We start from the raw sequence: 12,801 nt of genomic DNA, 5'->3' as shown, positions 1-12,801 counted from the left end.
AAGAGAGGACGCGCATACGGAGGAGTTAATGGTGTGCACGCATCTGCATTACCGTTAGCTGCTGTATGTGAAATAATGTATGTCGGGCTAGCTAGTCTAGCGTTAGCTTGAAATTAGGACAGGCGCGTCAGGCAGTGGAGCCTCTGTCATGATGCGTTAAACACTACACTACGGAAATGCTTGCCAGCAACACATTAGATCGCAGAAGAGTGCCATCTGCCCTCCCAGACCACACATTTGAGTTTACAGTGACGAAAAATGAGCTTTCTAGCACTGCCTGACACACAGTGGACAGACGCGTCACTGCAACGCGTGAGATATTTTATAAATTTTTTCATCTATTCGCGACTATATTAAAATACATTATATTAAATATGTAATTCTGAAAAAAATATCATGTTTATAGTTGGAATACAATTATAAACTCAGAATTAACCAGACATTGTCCGAAATTAGAGTCAAGCCATGTAGGACGCTATGGTAGGATGCGATCTGCACATGCGCAGAGGTGATTCACCGGCCCGCGAGCCGCTCCTGATGAGCTGAAGATCATTTAAAACAACGAGGCGTCGCGCCTACCCACAGGCGAGCGAATTGTTTATTACGATTATTTACTGATGTTTCATTTGAGAGCATTTTCGTTATTGGATAATGGTCAAAAATAGCTTCTATTTACGAATGCGCAAAATTCACTATTGACTTAACATAGCCTTATTTTATGGCACGACCTCCCCTCCTTCATATGAAATGGTTTAGTCTGGAGTTGGGCTTTTCCATTTAAAAATAAATAAATATTTTTTTTCCCCTTTTCTATTTTTCTTGATAGGTCATATATAGATAATTAGTCTCTTATCTAATATTTTATATCGAGGATATTATTTATAAATACAATCAAATGAAAAAGGATTTGGAGGAAAGATTTGTCAAATGACTGGATACACCCCCGCCCAAATAGTCTCAACCTGCCACTTCCTTGTTTTTCAAAAGTTTATTTTGAAAAAAGTTGGTTGCGTTTTCGGCGTCTTCTTTACTATAATCCACCTGTTTAATAGTCAGAGTCATTGCATAATTATCAACAGTTAATTAAACGCATGAAGAGATTTGATGGTTCATGACAGTAGCTAGCTCGCTGGCTGGCTATTGATTTCGGAGGGGAGACACGGAGAGTTTGATCGAGCCAGAATGTTATCCGCCACCGCTGCCAGCGTCGAGGATTTCAGCCTTAGGTTTCCACTGCATACCCTGGTCTGGGAGAATGATTACAGGAAGCTGGAAAAAGAGATACAGACGGTATGTGTGGGATGTCCGTAAATGCTGATGTATGTAGACTGCTGATGGTATAATCTGTTAACTGTTGTGGGATTTCTGCCTCCATTGGATTTCATGGCATGCTTATCATGTATTTAATAATTTAATGAAATTGGAATTGGTACATTATTGGATATTACTACAAATGCTCCACTTATTAACGATGTCATTGCATTGGAGAGCTAGCGAGCTCATCTTAACATAAGTAAAGCTTCATTTTGCTGTGGTTCGTGGAAAAACCTGGAGTAAAAATAAATAAATAGCAAGATTATACTAATAGTAAGACATTTTAAGAATAAACAAAATAAATACATTTGTATTCAAATGCATAAATTATACATCTAGCCGTGCAGAACTGTGGTAAGTATAGATTTTTTTTTTTAACTGTGTAGCATGTAAGAAACTATAATTTTCCAAATAATATTTTACAGATTTATTTGACAATTACATAATTTATTGATGTAAAGATATAGCTGCCTTTTAAGTTTTAGGATGGGGTCTCTCATCTTTGAATGTCCATGGCATCTTAAAAAGATTGAATATTTCTACTATATACAGTATATATGACAGACATCATGACCATTTTTGTTATTGACAGTTGCATTCCACATTTCCATTTTCATTTTCAACAGCAATGCTCATGATTTTCGGCCCTTCTCGGTTTCCTCACTAAGATTTGACTCATTTCAGAGTAACATTGAAGAGGTGGATCCCAGGGGCCGGACCCCTCTGCACCTGGCCGTCTCACTAGGACACTTGGAGTCGGTGAGAGTGCTGCTCAGACATGGTGCAGATGTTTCCAAAGAGAATGGCAAAAATTGGACAGGTGAGAATAGAGACCATGAATTGCACATTAGTCTTCTAGGTCTTTTACAGTGATGAGACATCAGATAGTTTCGCAGTAAAGCCACAGCAGTCTTTGGAGTAATTTGCATTGGCCCCAAATACCACTGCAACTACTATGACCATTTGCACATCAGTAGATTTCCCATCCAGTGAAAGCCTCTGGCCCTGCTTTCTCAGGATGCACTGTTATGTTTTAATGATCACCTCCTTGAAGACTCTTACTGGCCATTTAGCAGATGTCTTTTTTGTCCTATGTGATTTATAGTGCACTATATAATATAAGCTAGTATGTTTGCATTTTCATTACAAGCCTATAGATAAAGATAAATAAGAGTCCAGTTAAAGCAGGTGTATGGCTGTGGTTGTCTGTACAGTGCTGCAGGAAGCAGTCAGCACAGGAGATCCAGAGATGGTGCTGCTGGTTCTTCAGCGACGGGATTATCTGAAAGCCTCCACTGCGCTGGGTGGTGTTCCAGAGTTACTGTGCAAGATCCGAGAGGTGCGTCTACCAATTGATTTTGTTTATTACTTTGGTGAATTTTGAGCTGATGTATAATATACATGATCTTTTAAAAGTTTGAGGATGGTAAGATTTGGTAATATTTTTTAAAAGTCGTCATTTAAGTTCACCAAGGCTGCATTTATTTGATCAAAAATAAAGACAGTAGTCTTGTAAAATATCATCACAGTTTAAAATGGCTGTTTTCTGTATATTTTAAAATATAAATTTTGTCTGTGATTTTTCAGCAGTCATTTTTCCTCCGGTCTTCAGTGTCCTTCAAAAATCATTCTAAAATGTTGATTTGGTGTTTAAGAAACATTTCGTATGATCAGTCTTGGATACAGCTGTGCGGCTTAATATTTTGGTGAAAACTGTGATACATTCTTTGAACAATAAAAAGTTTAAAAGAACAGCATTTATGTGAAATAGAAGTCTTTTGTAACATTATAAATGTCTTTACCGACACACTTGATCAATTTAATGTATCCTTGCTGAATGAAAGTATTCATTTTTTTCAATAAAAATAAAATACAAATCTTACTGACACCAACCAGCTTTTGAATGATAGTTGAAGTGTTCAGATATTCATGTCTTATTACTAAAGCAATCAGGTTGACTTTTTTCATTTGTCACGTGCATTTTCTGTTCTAAGCTCAAATATGTTACCTTTTTGTTTTACTTTCACTATGCACTGTGTACAGCATTTGCTTTCTTACTGCCTAGAAACCTCATAAAATTGCCTTTCTTTATGCTATTTGCAACACTTTTTATATGGAGGTCAAAGTGGTGCATGATGCTTGAGTTGAGAGGTGCATTGAAGCCCAGATGTGAGTCATGTGAAAGGGCCTGAAGTGTAATGAACCTCTTTTTGTCCTAGTCTCCAGACTTCTACATGGAGATGAAGTGGGAGTTTACTAGCTGGAGTAAGTGCTCCTTTTCCTTCACCTTTTCTGTACATAAATCCTTATGGCTTCAGTAGGCTGTAGAATGATCCTCATCTGCTGCTTCTGCTCTGGCTCCAGTTCCTCTCGTATCACGTGTGTGTCCCAGCGACGTGTGCAGAATCTGGAAGAGTGGGGCCTGTCTGAGAGTGGACACCACCTTGCTGGGCTTTGAAAACATGACATGGATCAGAGGAAGAAGAAGCTATATCTTTAGAGGAGAAGGTTATTTTCTCTGCCTGTTTGCATGTGTTTATAATTGCATTATTTTTTAAAGAGGTCTAATCGTTCGTTCTGACCGTCTGTGGTTTACACATTAATTTGGTTTGGGGTTCTAGCAAACATGCTTTGAATTCTTATTTCACCTTTGTATGTTTACGAATGCACTTCATTTGAGGATGAGTGAAATGCCTGATGTTTATTTGTAGTTGATCAGTATCATGTGGACTTTGCATGTGCATACTCACAGACAACTGCACCGAACTGATGGAAGTTAACCACGAGGACGAAGTGGTGGACACTGAGCGCTTTGATCTCTCCCGTGAGATTGAGGACGTCACACTAGACTCCATGCAGCCTGCCCAGCAGGAAGTAGCCAAGAGGCTGACAACACCCATTGTCAACACATATCTGGACACAAAGGACATCGCGTTTGAGAGGTATGGCCCTAGATATAAGAATTAAGATTTCCATCTAATAAATGCACTACCATTTAAAAGTTTGGGGTCAAGGAGACATTAATGGTTTTAAAAAAAGCCTCTTATTGTGTGTTATTAATGAAAAACACAGTAGAAATAATAATATTGTGAAATATTACTACATTTCAAAATAACCATTTTCTATTGTAATATATTTTCAAATGTAATATAACCTGATTTTTCACATTTCATTGTTCCGTCTTAAGGTTTAATGTAAAAAATGTTCAATGATAAAAAAAAAATATATATATGAAAAGTGTCACACATGGATTTCCTTGTACATTGTTGCACTGTGACTAATTGTTTGATACACAGAACTAAACATACATAAAACACATTTTTGCTGCTGAAGAATAAAATTGAATATGCTATTAAAAACGTATTCTGTGCTCAGGTCTAAATCCGGTATCTGGGGTTGGAGGTCAGACAGAACAGAAGTAGTAAATGGATTTGAAGCCCAGGTAAGCAAGTGACCAGCTGTTTATGAACTACAGTACCATTAAGAATCACTGGAAAGAAAAACAAATGTGTCTTTTTCCTGTGGGTGATGCTGCTGCTTTTGACAGGTTTTTTCAGTGAACAATGTGAACGTTGTGATTCGCACCAGGACGGAGCACCTCACAGATGAGGAGAAGACCAGGATAAAAAGTAATTAACCCACTTTAAGATTTACACTATAAATATCATTCCCCTTTTCTACCAAAATGGTGCTGGTGCTCGACCGGGAACTGCAAATCTCCCTGTGTTTCCACTTGACCGAACTGTGATATAATTAACATTATTACAGTTCATAACTAGTATATTACTAACTCTGGTATCGTTTAACACTACAGTATAGTTTGGGATAATATAGTAGTATAGTTTTTTTTTGCATGAGCATTGTCAGCCTTGTTGAAAACTTTATTTAGTGCTGACATTCTGTTGTCCCCTGTCCTCTGACATAATCGGTTTTAGGATGTAGGGGTCAATTTGAAGCCAGTTTTTCTAGCCAGTATTTTTTCTGGCGGAGAAAATACATGAAATGGTTCTAGATCGGGCTCCAGCACCCTGACAGTGGTAAAGGGTCAGTAGTTCCCTGTTATGTTAACCGGTTAATATCAAGTACTGATGCTTTTGATCTCAACAGGTGAAAGGAACGTTCTGGAGTCTTTACTCGGCACTGTAGAACAACAGATCGGTGCTCAAGGGGTAAGATGAGCAAACCAGACACAGTCAATTTGTTTTCTTCTGAAGTATTTGGGCACTTTAGCCACTCTTACACATTTTTGAATGTCAATGAATTTGATATAAAAAGTGACATCTCTAAACCAATGTATGAACTTTTTTCACAAATAAATGAGCCATATTAGACAGTTTTATTTCCTTTTTTAAAACATATTAGAAATTACTTTTAACAAATAAGTGTCAAGGTGTTTTTAATTGAATGAATCAAGTCAGTTCTCCTCAGGTGTCATAATTCATCACATTGACGATGATCATCATGTTCCACTTACGTAGTGTAAAAATACTTTATTCATTTTTGAACAGGATTGATTTAAAATTTGTACCTAACAAATCTGCTTTTGTGGAACATTTAGCATGAAAATAAATATTGTTCTTTTGAATTTTAATTCAGTGAATTCATACATTTTTAAGTGTACAGTTTTAAAAAAATAGCATTGAGATACTTGTGTTTTTCAAAGTTGGAAGGATTCTGTATTGATTGTTTCCATGTATGATTACAGGACATGACTATGGAGTTTGCCACTGCCACAAACCCCACAGCTATTACTCCAGAGGAGTACTTTAACCCCAACTTTGACCTGCAGGGCAGAGACATCGGTCGACCCATTGAGCTCACCATCAGAACACAGAAGTAAGGCTCACTAAAAAAAAAAAAAATTTTTTTATACATAATTAAATGTAAATAAGTAATTTATTACACAGAATTATAATTGAAGAAATGCTTGAGTTTTGGTGCTTCGACCCCCTCTCAGGTTTAAAGGCACCCTGTGGATGAGCGAGGAGCATCCTCTGTCTCTGGTGGAGCAGGTCACTCCCATCATTGACCTGATGGCTCGCACCAGCACTCACTTCGCCCGACTCAGGGACTTCATCAACCTCAGGTTTCCCCCTGGCTTCCCTGTGAAAATCGGTGAGTGAGAGAATGAAAAAAGAGGAACAAACATCCCTGCTGCTCAGTTCTGAAATTAAACCCTGTCCAGCGTAAAATTAGCGTTTTTACTAAACTAAACATGCTGCTGACTAGATCACGGGATTAATTCTGTTTCTGTTTTCTTCAGAAATCCCTCTGTACCATGTGTTGAATGCCCGCATCACGTTCGGAAACCTCAACAAATGCAGTACAAATGAGCCTCTGGACTCCAACCAGTCCGCTTCTACACCCACACCTACAGAAGAGAACTGTGGAGACGAGGCTTCAGGTTTGGAAACATATTGATTCCTCATCCATTCCAAAATAAAAACGCAGACATTTTGAAGCACCTCACCTCATAGTAGGAATGAGTTTTTTGGTTGGTTGAGCAGGGAAATGTTCTAACATAACATGAATATTGTAAAACCTAATGTGTTTAATGTTTACTTGCTCGTTCAGGACATGCTCCATTCAAGGTGTGTCCATCTGTGTTCATGGCACCTGCGCAGTATCACCACCGAGGGGGCTACCGCCACCCCAACACACGCAATTACAACCCAGTCAGTCATGATGAAGAGCTGCTCCAGTATGCCATTCAGCAGAGCCTGCTTGAGTCCAGTGCACTGAATTCACAGGTCCGAGAGCTTCCTCTTAGTGTGTTCTGTGCGTTTCTTGATCATGTGGGTCTCAAAAACTGGCTGGCTGTTTTGTTTTAGGACACTTGGAGTGATTCCGATGGACAGACAACACAATCCATGACGAACCGGTTGAGTGATGGGTAATTTTTATGTTTTCAAAATTATTTTTCCAGGAGGAAATAGTGTTGCACACACTGTTCAAGTGGTTGAGGTCTGTAAGATTTATGATGAATACTCTTAAAAAGATTGCATTATATTGTACATAAAATCAAGACATTTATAATGTTAGAAAACATTTATATAGAAAGAAAAATATATAGATAGTTTAATCGTTCTATTCATCAAAAATACTAAAGACAAATTTATAATGGTTTCCACAACAGTTTTCATTAAGTAATGTTTATTGAGCACCGAATCAGAATATTAGAATGATTTTGAAAGATCGTGTGTCACTGAAGACTGGAGTAATGGCGGCTGGAAACCCAGCTTTGCCATCACAGCATATATTAAGACTTCTTTCAAAAACGTCTTTAAAAAATCTCGCTGACCATAAACTTTTGAGCAGAATAAAAGTATGGGAAGTGTGATCTCGCAATCTGTTCTTGTGTGCATTTTCTTAATTCGTCTCATTCTGTCACATTACCACAGATCTGGGTCTGAAGGAGTTTTGGTAGACCTTAGTGACACCACACCCTCAAGCTCTGGCTCCACCTCCAGCCCCGACACTGATCTGCGATTGGCTATGGAGCTCTCGGCCCGGGCACAGGAGGAGGAGGAAAGGAAAAAGAAGGAGGAAGAAGAGGAATTACAGAGGATTTTACAACTCTCCTTAACAGAAAAGTGACAGAGTAAGATGAGGGAAGGATAGACAAAGGGAGTTCCTGCTATTGCCATTACCATTAAACATTTTTATTTCTACCCTTCTTCAGATTCGTGCAGTACACATATTTACATATTCATTTTGGAGTCAACATCCGTAAGGTTCTGCTTCCTTATCCTTAAAAAAAAAAATTAAGAAAACATTTATTTCATGCTCACTCATAGATTTTACTGCATTTTTCCATGTACTTTTCCTCCTTCAAAGAGATGATCATGCATGTATTTGACAAGAAATCCAGTGCTGCTTTTTTAAGATTGTGTGATAGAAAGGTTGTGATGTCTTTGACAGTCCAAACATGGACCTGTGAGTTTGTACGTCTTGACAGTAATGCCTAGATAACGTTTTATTGTTTTTTTCTTGACAGAAAAGGTTGTTTTGCATTAACATTAGCTTTAGGTTTATATTAATACTTTACTCAGGGGTCAACTGATATTCACCAGTTGTTGGTTCCTTAAAAACCATTATAGACACAGCAAAGAAAAGTGAAAGAAATGAATGTTTTACACACAGCAGTAGGACGGTACCATTCTCAGCCTGTGAGCTTTTGTCATTGGACAATTTCTGACTGAAGCATCTCTACTGTAAAGGCAATAAATCACACCGCCGTGCCTCACCAGAGTAAGAGGCACTCACACAGACCGGAATATTTCTGAAAGGGGATGTCCAGTGTAAGCCAGTACACCTCAGGCTTTTAGTCTGCCTAATTTGTAAAGTGATACAATAATTTAGGTTGTAATGCAAAGCATGTATGTGGCAGTACTGGGTCACTTTTCTGGCTCCAACCAAACCTCATGCTACACTAAAGGACTAATGTGTGACAAGAAAACCAGCCTTTTTTTTTTTTTTTTTCTGTTTCAGATGATGGTTGTCTGTGGGAATGTGTGTGGTTGGACAGCATTGTTTGCTGACTGAGGTTCTGATGTGGTAAATGTGGATGAACCTGCCCTGCTCTTTTTGGGAATCTCTCGCTGTTCATTCCTGTTGTAGCTATTTATTTTGACACTTTTTTTTCTTGATGGCTTGAATGTTCTTTTGTTGATTTCTTTCTGTAAAGCCTTGTTAGGTTCAAAAGACATCTGAGTATTGACTTAAAGCTTGCAGTATCTCTCACTACTTTTTGTATGAAGCGGCGTGTGCTTGAACCGATTTTAACCATACCTTCTGTCACCTTAAATAGACATTTATATTGCTTTACTCTTCCTGTAGTGAACCAGGTTCTGAGGATAGTGACAGCCACAATTTTGCATTTATAATAGAGATGTTTTATTAACAGGACATTGATTTTAGTTTCCTGTATTTGTTCTTATGCTGCATTTAAATAACAATGTAGAGTAAATCAAATGTTCTGGCTACGATTATCCACATATCATTATTCCTGTACACAGAATTCAGTTTCTTTCTTCCTTTCTTTCTTTAAAACCTAATTTAACTTTTGGTATCTTGGTATAAGTCTTAACTCAAACTAATTGCCAAAATGTTTAATGGTCTTTACCGGATCAGGTTTAGTGTTGGTTTGAATCTTGGTTAATTGTCATGCTGCAAAAAGCAAGCGAAAGTATCCTGTTTGAGCATGTTGATGAAGTTCTGAAGGCATTTGTAAACTGTGATGTATATCTGACACACACACACACACACACACCAAAAAAAAAAAAAGTTTGTACTTTAATAAAAGCACTTTACTGACTTTTTGGCGCTTCATTAACTATGTGACCGTTGCATAGCAATGGCAAATCAAATAAAGGCATTAAAGCAATCAGTGATTGGATCAATTTCATCATAAAATCATAAAAAAGTTATAAACGTTTATTTTTACTTTAAATTTTAAAAGTGGTTATTAGTGGCACAATATCTGAAACTTCAAAATTATGAAATATCTTAATATAAGTACATTGAAATTGCCCCTTTTTATACTTTTTTAATCTTAAATAAAAACATTTCAATTAAATTTTATTTGTATATAGCTTTTTACGATACAAATCATTGCCAAGCAACTTTACAGAAAATTAATGTTTCTATAATATTTAATAGTAGCTTATCAGTGGTGACGAAGTTTATGTACATATGGCAGAAATGTATGGAAAAATCCAATTAAGACGTAATCAAACAGACGAGGAACACTATTAACAGCAATTATAATAATGTAATCAGACTTGTAAAGGTAGTTTTCCTGCAGTGGTTCGGGCTGTATCGATTGCCGAATGAGACTAAAGAAACGTCAGCACGATGGCATAAAACTGTACATTTCTAGTCTGTTACCACCCACTGCCACATAGGCCTATACCAACAACGGAAATAAGCGCAGCTACAATAGCTAAATATGTGGGAAAGCATTGCTGTTAAGTGACTATATTGTATTGCAGTAAGTAGCATTTGAAAGTTAATATTCAATCAGTACTAGTTAGCACACAATTAATAATTGAAATGGTTTAATAACAATATTTTGTTATGGTTACACTAGAATTGGTTACAAAATAGATGAAGGGTGGTAAAACATATAGCTAATTGTACCCAACATGTAAAATATTACCTAAGAGAGGGGAGATGGAGAGCGAGCAGAGCCCCGAGAAGAGAGCTCCAGCAAAGGAGAGAGCCAGGGCAACAGTTACAGTCTTCTTTCATCCCTTCCTTGACCATGTGACTAAAAAACTAATTTAATTCAGCAGATTACAGCTTAACCCACTGTGCAAAAGGTGTGAAAATTAGAAGACCCCCAGTGTATACACATGTTGCCCTACAGGCCTCGATATCAGCACTTTCTGTGCCTTCAGGAATGCCAAATGGCTCTTTTGGTACTCAAGATTTAGTTCAAGATTTGGTACTCAAGGTTTGGGACAGGAAAACCGAAGCCTTTGATCATTTTGTCCCTGCAGACTTAAAGCTAAATTTCAACGTTTAGTTTGTTGTTTCAGGGTTGGCATCATGTGAGGTCCTCTGAGGGTCGCCGTGATTTTGCCTAGTAAGACCTGTTCCTGAATCAAAATTATTATCAAAAAATATAGATTTAACCCAGTCCCTACCCATAATTTATTCCTAAAATCAAATGATAGCTGATTAACAAGGGTGTAGATGCTCCTAACCTTGTAAGCCTAAAAAAAACCAGACACTGTATTTCCTGAAAAGTTATATCTCAATTCTGATTGGCTGATTGGAATGTTGTTCCAGGATAAACAAGGATGTTGATCCAGGAACATGTTGAAATTACTCTCACCGTCCTCTGAGGGGTTGGCATCATCTCTTCTCAGGTGTTCTGGATCCAGATTGAAGCTTGTTTAGAGACATAATAAGCGTAGCTGCTGCTCCATCTTAAGATTCATGCAGTTTGCATTTAATTTTATTAAATATCAATTTAATTGTATTAGTTTATTTAACTTTTATTTGAGATTTCCTTAAGGTTACCGGGTTAATCGGGTCTGGTAATATATATAATCTGTCCTGTGCCTCATGAATTTATTTAACAAACCAACAGATGGCACTGTTCTAATGCGTACCTATCTTTGGCTTTCTTCTTTTTTATTATTACTGTCTTAAATGTTTTTTGTGATATCTCTTTTTCAAAAACTTTATCCTTTGGAAGTATTTTCTGGATTCAAAATGAATTGCATTTGCAAGTTAACTGTGGGAAGGAAAAGAGAAAGACCATTAACCCATTTTCCTTGAAGATATATACGGAAGTATTTTCTGGATTATATTCAAAAGGAATTGAAAATTTTAATTGCAAGTGTGTTTTCAATTTGTGGATGCAAAATTTATGACGTAATCCAATGCCCAATCCAGCCAAAATTACACCAACTATAGTAATATTATTGTAAAAAGAGAGCATTAGAGAATGTGGCACAATGGTGTCTGATAGTTTATTAGCTTCATGCATGTGCATAAAGAAGATTGTTTATTCATCCAAAGATACACTTTCCCATTGAGAAATCTTGTGTAAAGTGACATTTAATAGGTCCCTAGATGTGAACGGTTGTCTTGGCACCTCATCTGCACTCCCATCTCAGCAGGCCTTCGAGTGCCATGTGTTGGCAGAGGAAAGCTGTATGTCAGCAGTGCTTTGAGGCAGTGTGCAGTCAGTCTCAGTCGTCTGTGGGAATGAAGTCATGATTTCAGTGAGATCACGGGGAAGTGAAAGAAATGACAGTTTTGAAGAAGCTGACTTGGATTTTATTGCATGTCAAATGCATCAAAATTTACATTAAAGCTAATTACTGAAATATAATAGGGTTTTACGGTAACATTTTAGGTCCCAATAGTTAATGCATTAACAATGCAAATACATCTATTACCATACTTTGTTTGACTTTGTAGAAGACCATATATAATGCAATATTAATTGTCTTCTAGTGTAGGTGCTTAGTTGATCAACAAATTCAGTCTCACAAGTCTTTTTTTTTTTTTTTTTTTTTTTAATGTAGCGAGTGAGAAATCATATCAGTCATGTTTACATACATGGGTTTTTGCAACATAATTTTTTGTGTATGAGCAAGTCTTCTGATTCATTAGCCACAGTAGGATAGAAGAATAACAAAGTGCAATGAACAGTAAAACTTATGTTACCCCGAAGCAAGATACAGAAGGATCCTAAATACTACAACTTGTTCATTTTTGGCTTTAAAAGCCTTTAATTACTTTTCCAGGAAATTGTTTCTTTCCCTCATTTGGGTTGCCTGACTTAATTAGCTCAAGTGTCTTGTGGGAAATTACTTAAAGCAACTTTCTGTTAACTATTTCCGTGCCTTTAGCTCAGCAGGTGTTTGACTTATGGGCCAAAAATGCTACAAATGTTATGGAAAATCATTATGCAAATATATATAAAAGTATCTGTCCTCTATTTAACCTGTCTGAAGTAGAGATAAC

General features: G+C 37.1%; 1 protein-coding gene across 1 annotated transcript; it reads left to right on the top strand.

Annotated features, from left to right (window-relative positions):
- Window positions 1-599: 599 nt before the first annotated feature.
- Window positions 600-9,700, top strand: ankrd13a (ankyrin repeat domain 13A). Its single transcript, XM_052595710.1, has 15 exons — window positions 600-1,290; window positions 1,999-2,134; window positions 2,529-2,653; window positions 3,534-3,579; window positions 3,679-3,822; window positions 4,067-4,256; window positions 4,690-4,756; window positions 4,862-4,943; window positions 5,422-5,483; window positions 6,020-6,150; window positions 6,272-6,429; window positions 6,578-6,718; window positions 6,889-7,064; window positions 7,146-7,207; window positions 7,716-9,700. Exons 1-15 carry the CDS (start codon window positions 1,183-1,185, stop codon window positions 7,909-7,911), a joined length of 1,824 nt encoding a protein of 607 aa, XP_052451670.1. The 5' UTR covers window positions 600-1,182; the 3' UTR covers window positions 7,912-9,700.
- Window positions 9,701-12,801: the final 3,101 nt, after the last annotated feature.

This window comes from Carassius gibelio, chromosome A5, assembly GCF_023724105.1.
Source record: "Carassius gibelio isolate Cgi1373 ecotype wild population from Czech Republic chromosome A5, carGib1.2-hapl.c, whole genome shotgun sequence".
In the NCBI taxonomy this organism is placed as follows: domain Eukaryota; kingdom Metazoa; phylum Chordata; class Actinopteri; order Cypriniformes; family Cyprinidae; genus Carassius; species Carassius gibelio.
The sequence above is the reverse complement of the archived record's forward strand: the minus strand, read 5'-3'. Positions and strand labels throughout refer to the sequence as shown.

Excerpts from the sequence above, each read along its gene's own strand:
- ankrd13a (XM_052595710.1), top strand. The coding sequence starts at position 1,183 with ATGTTATCCGCCACCGCTGCCAGCGTCGAGGATTTCAGCCTTAGGTTT. Across the intron at positions 3,823-4,066 it reads CTATATCTTTAGAGGAGAAG|ACAACTGCACCGAACTGATG; the intron begins GTTATTTTCTCT and ends GCATACTCACAG. Across the intron at positions 7,208-7,715 it reads ACGAACCGGTTGAGTGATGG|ATCTGGGTCTGAAGGAGTTT; the intron begins GTAATTTTTATG and ends ACATTACCACAG.